The sequence below is a fragment of the Podarcis vaucheri genome, assembly GCF_965113315.1.
Source record: "Podarcis vaucheri genome assembly, chromosome: 5".
NCBI lineage: Eukaryota > Metazoa > Chordata > Lepidosauria > Squamata > Lacertidae > Podarcis > Podarcis vaucheri.
The window spans coordinates 42,162,233-42,178,085 of record NC_138763.1 but is presented as its reverse complement, the minus strand read 5'-3'; the positions used below and the strand labels follow the sequence as shown (position 1 = coordinate 42,178,085).

General features: G+C 43.8%; 2 protein-coding genes across 3 annotated transcripts in view; one reads left to right on the top strand and one right to left on the bottom strand.

Annotated features, from left to right (window-relative positions):
- WDR33 (WD repeat domain 33) overlaps positions 1–10,249 on the top strand; it is a 62,997-nt gene extending 52,748 nt beyond the window's left edge. The window contains exons 16-22 of one of the 2 annotated variants that reach the window (XM_082225187.1): positions 1,244–2,254; positions 4,093–4,195; positions 5,785–6,253; positions 7,609–7,775; positions 7,890–7,970; positions 9,125–9,310; positions 9,603–10,249. In XM_082225187.1, the coding sequence (XP_082081313.1) occupies positions 1,244–2,254; positions 4,093–4,195; positions 5,785–6,253; positions 7,609–7,775; positions 7,890–7,970; positions 9,125–9,310; positions 9,603–9,829 (2,244 nt within the window). In that variant the 3' untranslated portion in view covers positions 9,830–10,249. Of the gene's footprint in view, positions 1–1,243; positions 2,255–4,092; positions 4,196–5,784; positions 6,254–7,608; positions 7,971–9,124; positions 9,311–9,602 lie in introns of both variants that reach the window. The other variant, XM_082225186.1, reaches the window with a different exon arrangement.
- Positions 10,250–11,158: 909 nt separating this feature from the next.
- SFT2D3 (SFT2 domain containing 3) lies at positions 11,159–15,698 on the bottom strand. The gene has a single exon (XM_082225201.1). It carries the CDS (start codon positions 15,302–15,304, stop codon positions 14,663–14,665), a length of 642 nt encoding a protein of 213 aa, XP_082081327.1. The 5' UTR covers positions 15,305–15,698; the 3' UTR covers positions 11,159–14,662.
- Positions 15,699–15,853: the final 155 nt, after the last annotated feature.

Here is a 15,853-nt window from a genome sequence, read left to right as displayed (position 1 = left end):
CGGGACCTCCCGCCGGGCACATGAGGCTTGCGGACATCTGCCCGAAGCAGAGGGCGGGCTCCGCAGCTTGCCCCGTGCTTCGGGCTGCAGGCTGCCACCCCAAGGCTTGCCGACATCTGTCCGAAGCACGGGGTGTGCTATGCAACACACCCCGTGCTTCAGGCTGCAGGTTGCTGCCCGTAAGCCTTGCACGCCCAGCCGGACCTCCCGCCAGGCACGCGAGGCTTGCGGATAGCTTCCTGAAGCCTGGAGAGCGAGAGGGGTCGGTGCACACCGACGCCTCTTGCTCTCCAGGCTTCAGCGAAAGCCTGCATTCGCCCCATAGGACGCACACACATTTCCCCTTCATTTTTGGAGGGGGAAAAGTGCGTCCTATAGGGCGAAAAATACGGTACTCATACCAACCAAAAAATAGAGGAAACCAGTGAGGATATTGATAGGCCGTATTTGCAACATCACTGCAGCTATGGGTAACATAAACTTTTCTGGCTTAATGAATGGTCCCAAGTTACATGATGCTGTATGTGGGTCTGCCCTTGAGTACTGCTTGCAAGAGAGGCTATCTGGGAACCACATATAATCTGATCTGTGTGCAAGGATAAGAATAATGAATAAATGATTGCCACAAAACCCTCTGAAGAAAGTGGCTTTTTGTTTTTGTTTTTGTTTTTTGCTCCTGACCTGTGTCTTATCAAGTGGTGTATGCTGCTGAAGTAAACATTCCGTTTGAGAAGGTTATTGCTTCCTAGCTACATTCTTCATTTTGCTTTAGTTGAAACAATAATTAAAATTAGAAATTGCTTGGTTAGTACATAATGAAAGCCATAGTTTGTTTAGCCAAAGTGTGGCTTGTTGTAACATCTGAGCTCAGCCCAGAGAATAATTATGGTTTGTTTTCCAGTAACAAACTACTATCGGCAACCATAGTTTGTATTTGGCTTGAGAGTCTAGCCATATTTTATCCTTGGATCTCCCAACCCAACAGTCTTGCTTAACTGTGGGTGGCCACCCCACTTCAGACATTCACCAAGCTACAGAGGCTGCAGGCAAGAGCAGCTAGAGAATAAATCAAGCATTGGAGAAACAAGCCAAGGGATGTTTGCTTTTCTGTGAGGCTTAGCATTTGTTGAGCAAGCCATGGCTTAATACTAATTGGAACAAGCTACACAGAAAGTGCCCTTTGGTTTCCAATAGTTTGTCATAATTGTGTGGGTGTGTAAATTATTTTCTTCTTTTTTTGCAGCAACTGAAGATTGAAAGGCTTGCACAGAAGCAAGCAGAACAAGGTCAGCAGCAGCCACCTCCAGGAGGACCTGTTCATGGACCCCAACATTTCCCAGGACAAAGTCCAATGTCTCAGGTGCCTCAAGGCTTTCAGCAAGCCCATCCACCTCAGCAGATGCCAATGAATATGCCTCAGATGGGACCTCCTGGGCCACAGGGACAGTTCAGGCCTCCAGGACCTCAAGGACAAATGGGACCCCAAGGTCCTCCTTTACACCAAGGAGGTGGTGGACCACAAGGATTTGTTGGGCCTCAAGGACCTCCACAAGGACTTCCAAGACCTCAAGAACTTCATGGGCATCAAGGAATGCAGAGACATCCTGGCCCTCATGGACAAATGGGCCCTCCACCTGGAGGGCCACCTGGTCCACAGACGAATTCTGGACCTCAGGGTCACTTAGGCCCACCAGGCCCACAGGCTCATTTAGGTCAACAAGGTCCACCAACACCACAGACCCACTTAGGTCCTCAAGGGCCACCTGGTGGTCAAGGGCCACCTGGGCCAAGAGGAATGCAAGGACCTCACGGAGTGCAAGGAGCTCAAGGGATACAGGGTCCTGTATCTCAAGGGCCCTTGATGGGACTTAACCCAAGAGGCATGCAGGGACCTCCAGGACCAAGGGAGAACCAGGGTCCTGGACCACAGGGGATGATGATGGGCCACCCACCTCAAGAAATGAGAGGGCCGCATGGTTTACTGGGGCATGGTCCCCAGGAGATGAGGGGTCCTCCACCTCAGGGTTCAATGATGGGACCTCCGCAAGAATTGCGTGGGCCACCAGGTGCACAAGGACAGCAGGGACCTCCGCAAGGTGCTATGGTAGGGCCTCAAGGAAACATGCAAGGGCCACCAGGGCCTCAAGGACAGCAGAACCCTTCAAGGGGGCCACATCCTTCCCAGGGCCCTCCACCCTTTCAGCAGCAGAAAACTCCCTTGCTTGGTGACGGTCCTCGGGCCCCATTCAATCAGGTATGTCTGGGAAGGATACTCTTCATGAGAACAGATCTGGTCGGGAAGAAATTAATACCATAATAAATTGCTGTTAATAGCATAATAAAATGATCAGGCAGAGCAGTGATTTCAGTGGTGTAAAACTCTTTTAAGAACAAAACTGTGACTGTTGCTATAACCCTAGTGTAAATGAAATTAGATGGATTTGGGGGGACACATGCTTTTTTTTTGTAATCTCAGAATATGGGTGAAATCCAGTGTTGCACCAGCGAATATAACTGAATTCCCCTTCCTCCCTGCAGTCTCCCAACCGATTTATGTCAGCAGAAGTGAGATACCAAAATTGCACGCCACCTTATTATTTTCATAATTCCAACAGACTGTTATGAAAATGGGGATCACAGATATCTCAAGCAAGTTGAAGTACATAATAGACAGTGTATCAGGAGATTTTTTTAAAAAAATATATCCATCAGATTTCCCCCCCAGAAGCAGGTCTTATTGATGACCACAATCCAGAGTGTCATAGGGTGACACATGCCCACCTGGGCTGACAAAACACATTTTCAACAGCAACCGCCTTTGCCTCTTTATAAGCCATGGTTGATTTTTTTCAGTATTTGATTCAGTATGAGAAGGTCTCTGATTCCTTATAGTGAACTGGAATGAAATATTTTTGTGTTATGGGGGGATGGGCTGATAGAAGTGAAAAGAGAAGGAGGGGAATCTCATATATTACTCTATCTGCACTGTTATATCTGAGTTGAACTACATCACCTGAGGTATGTGAATGCTTTCTTATGAACACTCACTCCCCTATTGGCAAATATATTTTTGTAAATTCCTAAATCTATAGTCTATGAGTTTGTTTATAGGGTGACAGATGCCAATGATTAAAAATAAAAAAGCTTACATACTTTTAAAAGGTATGTAGAAGAGGGAGTTCTAGCAGGGCAATTTGTTATTAAGGGCTGAGGAAAGCTGCACCTGCCCAAAATTCCTCTTCTGTACAATCACTAAAGTCAAGGACACCCTTTTGCTCTTAGTAGGTGGTAAAGAATGCAGACTTATACAGGAATGTTTTTTGGTGGGATCTTATCCACATGGTAATTGCTAGAATAGGGTGCAATAAAACCTAAATGTTTCTTTGATTTTGACTTCATTTGTCCTACTTATCTTTTTTTGTCCAGTGTAGCCTGATTCCACAGTTCGTCTTTTTTTTGTTCTGTTCTGCTCTATTAGCTGTTTCTAGCTGAAGTTATTCCAAAACTGGGAGAGAATTCCATTTTAATGTTGTTTGGATTTACCCTTAGAGCAGGCATGGAAAGCCTCCAGCCCTCAAGCCAAATTAGGCCCGTCAAGAGTTCTGTGTTCTCCAAGCCACGCCAACCTGCCCCACACCTGATATTTTAGATCAGTTGGGAACTCCTAAATACAGTAGAACCATATTTCCCTACTGAAAGTTGCCATCAGTCAGCTGATCAGTGGTGACTTTAAACCCTGCTGCATTTTTTTTTGTGTGTGTGTGTGTGTGTGTGGCATAGTTGGAACCCAACTTACACTTACATAGGAACCTTCTTTGTAGCTGGGCTTGAGTTCAAGCAAGGTTATAAAGGAAAAATGGGTCATCTCATGTCCTGGTAACAGGTGATTGACAGATGGCCAGTCAAAATGGCTTGCAGGGGGTGGGAGAGTTCAGGATCTGGGTAGCAGGCCCCACTTTTGCCTCATAGTCAGAGGATGACAACCATATATTGCCTGTTCTCCTACCTAGTAGACACAACGGATTTCTGCTCTGCTCTGCTCTAGTCTATTCTTTCATTGATTCATTAATTCATAGTTTTTCTTTCTTGCAGGAAGGACAGAACCCAGGTCCTCCACCACTGATACCAGGACTGGGACAGCATGGAGGCCCAGGCCGCCATGGCCCTCACAACCAAGGACCTGGTCCTAATAAAGGTAATTAAATTCATTTTTCCTTTAGAACAAATGGCATAAGCTCATTATTATTGCAAAGCAACCCTTAGCACAATTCAGTGCTTTAGAGTTCTTTGGGGCTTTAATCCATAGACTAAGTCAGGCAACATGTGTCTTTATTTTCTCTCTTACAATACACTGGGTCTAGAATTCTCTCCCCCTGTAAGTATGTTCATCCTCTACCCTAATGATTTTCAGACATCAGGTGAATATTTCCTTGTTCCTTCAGTTCTAGAGCAGTGGGTGGTGCTGATTTAGGAGAAATTTGTGTCTCTTTGCTGGGTTGCAGTATAATGTATACTGGTTTTAGGTTTATATTTTATGGTTGAAGGATTTCATTTTGTGAATTTTTTTATTGTTACGTTTTAGTGGAATAGTTTAAGGTGCTCTGTGAACCTTTAGGTTGAAAATCAGCGTACAAATTTACAAAATTAAATGATTAGTAGTGGCGCCCACGCTGTGGAACGCCCTCCCATAAGATGTCAAGGAAATAAATACCTATTAGAAGACATCTGAAAGCAGCCCTGTTTAGGGAAGTTTTTAATGTTTGATCTTTTATTGTGTTTTTAATGTTCTGTTGGGACGCGGGTGGCGCTGTGGGTAAAACCTCAGCGCCTAGGACTTGCCGATCGTATGGTCAGCGGTTTGAATCCCCGTGGCGGGGTGCGTTCCCGTTGCTCGGTCCCAGCGCCTGCCAACCTAGCAGTTCGAAAGCACCCTCAGGTGCAAGTAGATAAATAGGGACCGCTTACTAGCAGGAAGGTAAACGCCGTTTCCGTGTGCGGCTCTGGCTCGCCAAAGTAGCTTTGGCACGCTGGCCACGTGACCCAGAAGTGTCTGCGGACAGCGCTGGCTCCCGGCCTCTAGAGTGAGATGAGTGCACAACCCTAGAGTCTGTCAAGACTGGCCCATACGGGCAGGGGTACCTTTACCTTTACCTAATGTTCTGTTGGGAGCCGCCCAGAGTGGCTGGGGAAACCCAGCCAGATGGGCAAGGTATGTATGTATGTATAAATAAATATAACAACAACAACAACAACAATAATAATAATAATAATAATAATAATAATATATTGCCTTTTGGCACAGTAGGGACCAGTGCGACAAACAGCACTCATATAGTAATATATAATATACTAGTATATAATATAATATGTGTACTATTAAAAGAGGTAAAAGTTTTATAAGAATATTTTGCTGATACAGTGGCGCCTCGCAAGCCGAAATTAATCCGTTCCGCGAGTCTCTTCGTCTTGCGGTTTTTTCGTCTTGCGAAGCACGGCTATTAGCGACTATTAATGGCTTAGCGGCTATTAACGGCTTAGCGGCTTTAAGAAAAAGGAAACGAACTCGCAAGACGTTTCGTCTTGCGAAGCAAGCCCATAGGGAAATTCGTCTTGCGGAACGACTCAAAAAACGGAAAACTCTTTCGTCTTGCGCGTTTTTCGTCTTGCGAGGTACCACTGTAGTTGTAACTTCATTGTCTGCACTTACGAAGTACATTCAGTTATACCTTTTATATTATTAATATTTTGTTACAAAGCACACACACATATTTCCTTTATCTTAAGGTGATTCTCGTGGGCCGCCAAACCATCACATGGGCCCTCTCTCAGAAAGGCGGCATGACCAGAACAGTGGTGGTCCTGATCATGGCCCTGAGAGGGGCCCCTTCCGAGGTGGTCAAGATTGGGGTGATGGTAGAGAAAATAGGGGCATGCCAGACAGAAGGGGACCTCATCCAGAGTTCCATGATGACTTTGATCGACCAGATGAATTTCGTGAAGACTTCCATCCAGACAAGCGATTTGGCCATCGCTTACGTGAATTTGAGGGACGGGGAGGCCCACCCCAAGAAGAGAAGTGGAGACGAGGTGGTCCAGGCCCACCTTTCCCCCCTGACCACAGAGAATTCAATGAGGGAGATAGCAGAGGTCCAAACCGTGGACCTCCTGGGCCTTGGGAGGGACGGAGACCTTCAGACGAGAGATTTCCTCATGAGCCTGAGGATGCACGGTACCGAGGAAGAAGAGATGAAAGGTAAAAATCATACAGTGTTTATTATTCGATGGTGAACAGTTATCTCCTGGTTTCATATTAAAAGAAATGAACCTCATTTAAGTGAATTTGTACATTTTATGAAAATAGAAATTCCTGTTTGTAGGAACATATCAAATCATTTATTAATAAAATAAAATTATGAAAATGACATTCTACAAAGTTCAGTTTTCCTAAAGTGGGCACTAGGTCACAGCCAAGTGGACTCATAGAATCCAATTGTAGAGTTGGAAGGGATTTTGGGGGTCATTTAGTCAAACCCCCCTTTATTGTAGGAATCTCAACAAAAACATCCATTAAAGATGGCCACCCAACCTCTGCACAAAAAACCAAGCTTGCTCCATCTTCCATGTGACAGCTCTTCAGATATTTGAAGATGGCTATCCCCTCTCATCCCAGTCTTCCCTTTTCCAAGCTAAACATACCCAGTGCCCTCATAAGACTTGGTTTCCAGACCCCTGATCATCCTAATTGTCCTCCTTTGCACACATTGCAGCTTGTCAATATCAGTATTTCAGGTGTGGTCTGACCAAGGCAGAATAGAGTGGTACTATTACTTCCCTTTATCTGGACACTATACTTCTGTTGATGCAGCCTATAATAGTAGTTGCTTTTTTTGCTGCTGCATCACACTGTTGACTCATGTTACGCTTGTGGTCCACCAAGACCCCTAGATCCTTTTCACTTGTACTGCTAGTAAGTCAGGTGTCCCACATCCTATATTTGTGCATCTGGTTCTTCCTGCCCAAGTGCAGAACATTACATTTGTCCCTATTGAAATTCTGTCTTCTGTGGCATTAGCTACCTCTCCCAGTTTGGTGCCATCTGCAAATTTGATGAGTATCCCCTCAATTTCTTCATCTAAGTTGTTTATAAAGACGCTGAACAACAACGAGCCCAGGACAGAACCTTGCAGCACCCCACTTGTTACTTTTTTCAGGATGATGAGGAACTATTAATGAGTACTCTTTAGGAGTGAGTAGCAAGAGGCTTGGGTATAATCAGTGGAACATTTAATTAGAATTATTGAAAAGCCGCTTTTATTGATAATGACTTTCATACAACATAACATGTATTTAAATTTGAACGATTAAACAATTGGAAACCAGACAGCTAACTAAATAATATTCAACTGGTTGAAAACTTTAGTTTCTGATTCCTGGCAAAGGTACAAAGTAAATAATGTTTTTAAATAATACAATCTCATTCCAGCAATGCGGAGAAATTGGGCATTTTTTTAAGCAGTTGGAATTTTTGAATAGACAATGGAATTTTTCAGCATGGAGCTATATAGCTTCAAGTATATTCTTATGCTAATTTGTATTTCTTTGGTTCAGCTATAGGAGAGGAACACCCTCAAGACATGAGGGCCGGGGATCCAGGGGAAGGGACAGCTTTTCTGGGCCTGACGACTTTGTGCCAGAAGAAAAGTTTGACTCCTCAGAGGATAACGCAAGAGGAAGAGATCATGGTGGCCGGGGGCGAGGTCGGGGTGCTGCTAGAGGTAAGAGAGCTTTGATGGATAATTTATACTCAGCTGAGGAATGTATTGGTGCAGTTAGAATTTTTATAATTGTTCTTTCAACTTCTTTGCATATTTTGTCCATTCATTATACAGGGGGACGGAAAGGTCTGCTTCCAACGCCAGATGAATTTCCTCACTTTGAAGGAGGCCGTATGGATGGAAATCGAGAACCAGGTGAAAATATATTACTTTATGCAAGGCTGACCACCATCAAATGTTGCTGTCCCTTCTATTTTCCAGTTGCAGCTTAATATAGTTGTTACTGTACTTCATAAATAGCCTAATGGCATCTAGAAGCACTTCACCAGATTTTATATTAGCATTTATCTGAATACTGTATTACAAAAAGGGGGGGGGGGCTGAACAGGCTACCATATGATCTTTCTTACTGTGTTTAATTCCTAGATAGATACAGATACATGGAACTACAGATTAAAACTGGCCTGGATTTTCCTATCATGATCCGATGGTCCTCAATCTGTTTTAGATTTCTCCAAAAAGTTTCTCCAGCAACCCCCTTCAGTTCCCTGTTGGGGTAAGGGGTGGGAAATATTTAGCACTCTGGCTGAATCTGGCACACAAATTTCAACCAAACCTCATACCTAAGAAGTTAATCAGCAACAGATTGCAGAAACTATCCCATTTTTACAGAGAAGGCAGATTATTTCAGAGAGAGTCATTTTTCCTTAATATAATGGACTACGAGGCAGGCCTGTACAGTTCAGATAATCGGTAATGAGACAAAGTTGCTTTCCCATCCTTGTTGGGTGCTGCAAAAGAGGTTTCCCTTTCTCAGTGCCCAGCATGCAAATACAGAGGGGGTTCCTGTAGAGGAAGAATGAGCTCTGCTGCTTGAAATTTTTGATAAGGGAGGGGTGGAAAGAGGTACTCATGAACCATAGAAAGCCACATTTTTACCATAATCTACTCCCCCAGTCTCCTTCAGTAGCACCAAGAGCTTGGTGATTTTTCTGCAAGCGCTGTTCTTGTTCCTTTCTCACAAGAAATATGTCCATTGCCTGTTTCCCTATCAATCTCTATCCCTTCTCTGTCTAACGAAAGCAGAAAGTACAATCTCTACAGCAGCTAGCCTGGGGTGGAAAGGGGGTAGAACCTTCACCATCAGAGATAGTGGAACAGGAATTATTTGTGTGCTTAACTAAGAAAAGACAATGAGCCATCTTTCTGAGGTAAATTGGATGCTACAAAACTTTTATTTCGTTGTAATATTTACAAAAGATATTGCTAGAAAGGGGTTCCAAGAAGAGATTCGTTGCAGCACCTTACCAACATTTGTCTCTCTTGATTTTTCCCCCCATCATGGTTAGGTCCCCGCCAGGATCATCCACCTCATGATGGTCATTCTCCAGCAAGTCGAGAACGTTCTTCCTCAATCCAGGGAATGGACATGGCCTCACTGCCACCTCGCAAGCGGCCTTGGCATGATGGACCAGGAACCTCGGACCATAGAGAAATGGAAATTCAAGGAGGGCATCCAGAAGAGAGGGGAAAGGGTAAAACATCATTCTTTGAGATTAGAGAATTGTCTCTAGAAATTTTAATTTCAAATATTAATGGAAATATCAATTTGGAAAATGTTGATTTTATTTTTTACTGCATTGATATCAAAATTCCTATATGCAGTGCTAATTTTCCCTACCAATTATCTTTAACTCTGCACTGTTTCTGCAGTGGAACAGGAGGCAGGAAACTGAGACACCATACTTTGATCTTCTGTATTGCATGACTGGAAAGCAAACAAACCAGTGCATTTTCTTATTTTAGTTTGCAATATTTTTATTCCAGGGCGTGGGAAGTCAGGACCTTCACAGAGAATGTCAAAATCTGGGAGATCCAGCTCTTTGGATGGAGAACACCATGATGGATATCATAGAGAAGAACCCTTTGGAGGACCTCCAGGAGGCAATAACCCTTCCCGAGGGAGGAGTGGGAGTAATTGGGGAAGAGGAAGTAACATGAACTCAAACCAGTCAAGGCGAGGAGGTTCTCGAGGTGGCGGAAGGGGTCGATAGAAGAGGTTATGACTGGGCAAGTCCCAGTCTTTCTAGGACAGTATTTAAATACACCTATTGCAGAATCATTGAGAAAGTAATTCTGCAATCCCACAAACCTGGACTCTATGAATGGAGATAAATGAATGTGCATTAGTTCCTAAGAAGGTCTATTCAAAGATTAAATGCCAGCTAGTAATGCCATCACAACTACCTTTGTTTCATTCTCCTTGCCATCCCAGTCCCTCATCACTTCCATATTTCTTGCATTGATTTTTGAAGATAAAAGCTGGATGTTTTTTTAGTGTTGTGAGACATGGAGCACCTCCACAGATTTCAGTTCATGTCCAGAAGAACTTGTTTCTATATGTACAGTTGTCAGGAAAAAGTTGAGTTGTTTTTGTATGAATACAGAATGCAATTTGTCCAAAAATTAACAAATGGAGTTTGTGATTTTTTATATACATATTTTCACATCTTCCCTCTATCATTCCCCACACAGCATCTTCCATGTAGTATAAACTGATGCATAGACTGCATTCTTGTCTCTGGATACAAAAGCATCCAATTGTCAGAATCTTGACAACTTATTAGTGTTATACTGATCTTGAGGGATATCAAACAGAAGCAAAATTTCACAAAACAAGACGTTATTTGAACAATCAGTGCCTATTTCCCCCAAAATTTGTGTGAAAGTATGCAGTGTCTATATTTGCCATTCACTGTGGACACAAGAGTCACTGGAATTAAGGTATGAGTTGCAGAAACAATTCCTTGAGCAATCTTCTGACACAATCTTGAAAGTGCAATTTCAACAGCTAATATTACTAAAGTTTTGGATTTTGGCTAGGAAAGAATACCCAGAATTGGCAAGTGAAGCTATTATCCATATTTCTCAACAATGGTGACCCTTAAAAACAAAACAAGAAACAGTTTAGCTGAAGGAAATGAGTTGCTTTTCTAATATCACCCCTTACTGGAATGAAATCTGGAAAAACATGCTCAGGTGTTCCACTGGAAGTGTCTTTAAAAACAACAACATTGCTTTTCAAAAGCTTTTCTGTCTTTTTGCTAAAAGTCATTAGTGTTTTATTAATATTATTATTAAATAAGTAAACTATATTGCTCTAAATTATTATTCTAGGATTATTAATGTACATTATTAGCATTATTAAGTATAAATCAAAAGTGAAAGTGGGTCCAATGTTGCAGGTTTGGACTCGGAAGTGGGTCTTGGGTCTGGACAAGTTTAAAGCCACTAAGGGTTATACTGCATACCAACCATGGAACAAAAACATCACTGAGCCTTAAGACTTCTGTCACAAGGAATCAAAACTCCTTGGCCTAGGCTTTAATTATTCAATTTTATTAACAAAAATGACACATTACACATATTTGCTAAGCAGTGAACGTAAAGCACATACTGTACATGTTTCTCCATTTCTCTTTGGTAGACAGTTTATTCCAATAGTGAAGCCTACCCAACTGCAGAAGAAAAGAACTAGAAAACAGCATTCTGGTGAAGTTTATTTTGTGCTTTTAAGTTTTGTTAAGTCTTTGTAGACATATTTCTACAGAGAAGCTTTGCAGTCTCTGTGTTATGCTGGTACATTTCTCAAGAGATGATCTGACAATATTAAAATATCTGAAAAGCTTTTAGATGTGGTCAGTACAGAGACAATACTGGTGCCATCTAGCTCTGGGAATGCCTGCTCCTTCCACCTCAACCACAGTTAAATGGGAAATATACATAGCAATCTTAAGGACAGTTATAACCAACAATCTAAAAAAAACAGACCACCAGTAAAATATTGTTTTCAGCCCCTATTTAGATCTGAGGTTTTTTTAATGAGTCATTCAAATCAGTTTCACTTCTGAAAGTGCTATCAGCTAGTTCTGGAAACACTTCTATTGAGACCCAAAACACTTCAAACTAAGTTTGCAAAAACCAACTATCAATACAAAAAATGTATACTAATACAAAAACCAAACACTTACAGCCCAATCCTAATGCACCCTCCCAATGTTGGTGGCTTTGTGGGAGGATAGAATACTATGCTTGTTACTCCCCGACAGCAAACAGATGTGCTACTGGTTTACAGGGTGGGGCTCTACTATAGTGCAGGCTCCACCTTTGATGGGTGGAAAGCCAGCAATAAGACGTGAAATGGGTCAGGATGCCAGGGCTCTGGATCCTGTGCTTCCTCTGAGGCGCTTGATCCGTAGGCTTCTCAGCTATGCTAGCCTGGAGCTGGCACAGCAAAAATGTAAGAAAGAAATCCCCCTTCCACCCTGGCAAGCAAAAGCAGCGGAGTATGAGATAAAGCACCCTTTGCTCTATTGATATCAGGGCAGGGCTAGCCTACCTGTTAGGCTATGTACCTCGTTGTAAATCCCTTTTAACTCAGCAGGGCTTCCTTCTGAGTAAACAGGATTGCACTGTTAAATGTGCTCTACAATGTGTCATGCTAATTAACACTATTTTTTAAAGTCCCAATTAAAAGATTTCAGAATATTTTTATCACACAGTTTAACAACACTTAGCACCATTTTGATTCAGATCTGCGGCATCTGCCATAACCTGATTTCATTACAGTGCAGGACCCACAAATAACAAGTTTGAAAATGTAAACAAATATGCCATCTTAATAGCAGATCACAACCTAAAGCCATAATCCTATGCATTTTTTTTAAACCTCACTAGGACTTGCTTCTAGTAAACATGCACAGGATTAGGCTGTACATCAAGTAGTCAAAGTATCTATTCAGACATACTAGCTACTAAACTACTTTCAAGTTTTACACTTCATGTCCCACACTGATGCAGCATTTGTGTTTGACGATAGTGCTCTAACATTCCCACTACAGCAAGAAGCCTTTCTCAGTAACGTACTTTTGAACTGGAAGTTATTTGCATATCATTTTTTATTGTTGTCAAAAATGTTTTATTGAGAGCTAAAGACTTTGAAAAACTAATACTTTAACATTTGGCTGCAAACTCTAAGCCATTTTGCAAGGCTTACTTTAATGACTTCTAATAACACTGAGAGCCACAATTAAGAGGCAGCTTCAATGGTTAGTTTTAAAATTACATTATATGCAACTTACACTGCCAAAGTGTAGTGCTTGCAACTGCTGTTGGTTTAAGTGGTTTACAGATTACATTTGTGAAGCAAAATGAACTTTACTCAGGTGGTTTTTTGTAGTGCATACTGATCTATTAAATATGTCTATGTGATACCCATCCATCACATCACATATCAATACTTCTAAGCTGTAGCAAGAACTAGGAGCCTGTGCAGTTCAGATTCAACCCATGGGCTTACAAAAATCTTCAATGCAAACATGGAATAAGTTATGACAGAATCGTATATGACAGATAGCCCCATGATCCAAAGAAGTTGAGGATATATTCAGGCACAGCTTTTTCACATGTACTGTGATTTCCCAAAGTCACAACTAGAGCATAACCCATTATGGCAGAATTAGGCTCCATGTCTATATTATACTTGTCTTTAAAATCACTGACGTGAACTTCAGCACTCTCATGGTCATGCCATTTTGAATATGATCAGACCTAGAAGTCATTGCTTGAATAGGAAGTATGCTGGAAGTCAGCCCAAGAAAGAACTTGATGTTATGGATAAACAAAGTACTGTATATACTGATACTGTTGACTTTTAGTAAGGCAAGAGGTTACATGGCAATTGGGAATGTTACGATGCTAGGGAACTGAATGGAAGCAAATCACAGCTTCCAAATCTATTTCCTGCTCTGGCTCTGAAAAGCTGAAGAGACAAACTGATGATTTGGACCATCTCATTTTAAAAGAGTATAAGGTTCAACTACTTGTTACCGAAAGCACACTTTTAGAGCAGCTTTTTCTGAAGGAAAAAGAGCTGATCAGGCCAGTAGTAAATAGCAACTTCTCTTTCCCCCTACCATGCATCAGAAGCTGGAAAGGACGAGGAACCATCCAGTCAGTAAACCTTCTTGAACACATACACACCAGAGTAGCCATCTCATCCTCATTCACTTGTGCTCTTCCTCTGGGTAGTGCAGAGATGGGGACTGAGCCCAACATAATAGCAAGTGGGAGTGCCATTCTTGCTACTATTATATAGTCTTTCAGCCACTCTCAGCAGCAAGAGACAGGCAAGTGCTGCTTGCCACTACTTGTGACAGACCATTCCAGAAGAAATTATCTATCTGCTTGTACTCTCTCTTTAAGCAGCGCAACGCAGAGATGAAAACAGATTGGTTGCTTCTCCTTCAAAATAGAAGTGACATCATTGAAAACACTTTCATAAAAGCATGTTTTATGCAGTTGGGTTCTAAGACAAAGAGATAGGTCTGGCATCAATGTGCACCCTCAGGGAATCTGCCAACACATACTTGTACACTTGGCTGGGTCTGCCTGTTAAACAAAAAAACAAAACCTCATCACCTGCCGCTGAGAGGGCATCTGAGTGGTTTCAGAGAGCAAGGGGAGACACAAAAAGACCTTTACCCAGTACCACTGTTAAAGCCCTTAATTGGTTCAATTGCTTGAGTAGCTTGTTCAGCCAAGTTCATACACCTTTGTTGCAATGAACTTCAACTATCCTTTTCAACTACCTTGTGCAAAGGATGCAGTGTCCCGGTAAGGTTACTCAAGGGCTCCTCTGCCCTCGATTCGAAAAGATAAACAGTAAAGAAACGTTATCCTACAAAATGCCCCCTGGGCAGTCGGGTCTGGCCTGGAGACGACGTCCCGTGCTGCGCGTTGCTTTGGAGACGGGCAAGGGGCTCTTTACCACAGACATCAATCTTGTTTTCCCACGTCCAGGAAGGGCTTCGCCTCGACGACCGTCCTCACACGGGCAGAGTTTTGGACACGCTGCGTCGCACGGCGCCGCCCAAGAACCCGCCGACATAGCGCAGCCCGGTAGTCCCGCCAGGTACCGAAGACAGCAAGTAGACTCCGCCGGCTCCCAGCTGGACGACAGCCCCCAGCGTGGTGAGCAGAGTGCTGCGGAGCCCAAGCGCCGCGTACAGAGTGCCGCCCACCGAGGCTAAGTAAAGGAGGGCCAGGCCGCGGCGGTCGGGCTCGCCCAGGAGGCGGCTCGGGCCCCGTAAGAAGCCCGCGGCGCCCAGCGCGAAGGTGGAGCCCAGCGACCAGAGCAGCGCGAACTTGCGGAGCAACAGGAGCGACCCGTAGAGAGCGGCGAGGCCGAAGCAGAGCGCGGCCAGCAGCAGGCATAGCGCGCTCCCCACCAGCCGCTGCCAGCGGGACAGACCCGTCGGCAGCCACGGATCCGGCTCCGGCTCGGCTGCCCACGGCCACGTCTCCGTCGCGGGGAAAGGGTTGATCCGGCCCAGCCAAGTCCCCAACCCTGAGCCGGGCTTCTCCGCCTCATCTCGCGGCGGGTTCTGGGGCGCCGACAGGGCCGCCGAGCTACCGCCCGCCTTGGACTGAGCTAAGTACTCCTGCAATTGCCGGTTCAGATCCGCCATCTTGGGGAGAAGGCGAAGGGCCTTTTGGGAAAGCGCCGGGGTGTGAAAGCAGTTGCCGATTGGTCAACTGTCGGCCGGAGTAATGCACTTCCGTGGTTTTTCTAGTCGCCAAGGGAATAGGGTTTGCGTCATCAAGGACTTGGCTCTACTTTTTCCTTTAGAGACGCTGAACTATAGAGATATGAAACTTAGAGAGTGACCATCTGGAGAAGAAACGCCAGTCTCTTTGGACTTTTTTCCCCTTCCCCAGGGCGGAATTGAGAACTGGCGGGGGCGGGTTCTAGAATTTTACTATCGCTGTGATAAGGCTGCTGCGTATTCAGTCAGAAACAATTACGTAGCGGTAGCAAAGAAAGAAATGCTTGCTCTATCCTATTGTAAAAGTTCTATAACGGTATGCTAGTTTAACTGAAGTCATGTATTACTACAGCAGCTCCTCTTTGGGATGCCTCCCTGATTTCATTTGCCATGTTAGGATCACTATGAGCAACTTGGTCACGGGGCAGGGGTGGCAACTTGAATAAAATATTGGGGGTCCAGGTAAGCCCT

Bases quoted from the DNA above. Each gene is read 5' to 3' on its own strand.
- SFT2D3 (XM_082225201.1), bottom strand. From the start codon at position 15,304: ATGGCGGATCTGAACCGGCAATTGCAGGAGTACTTAGCTCAGTCCAAG.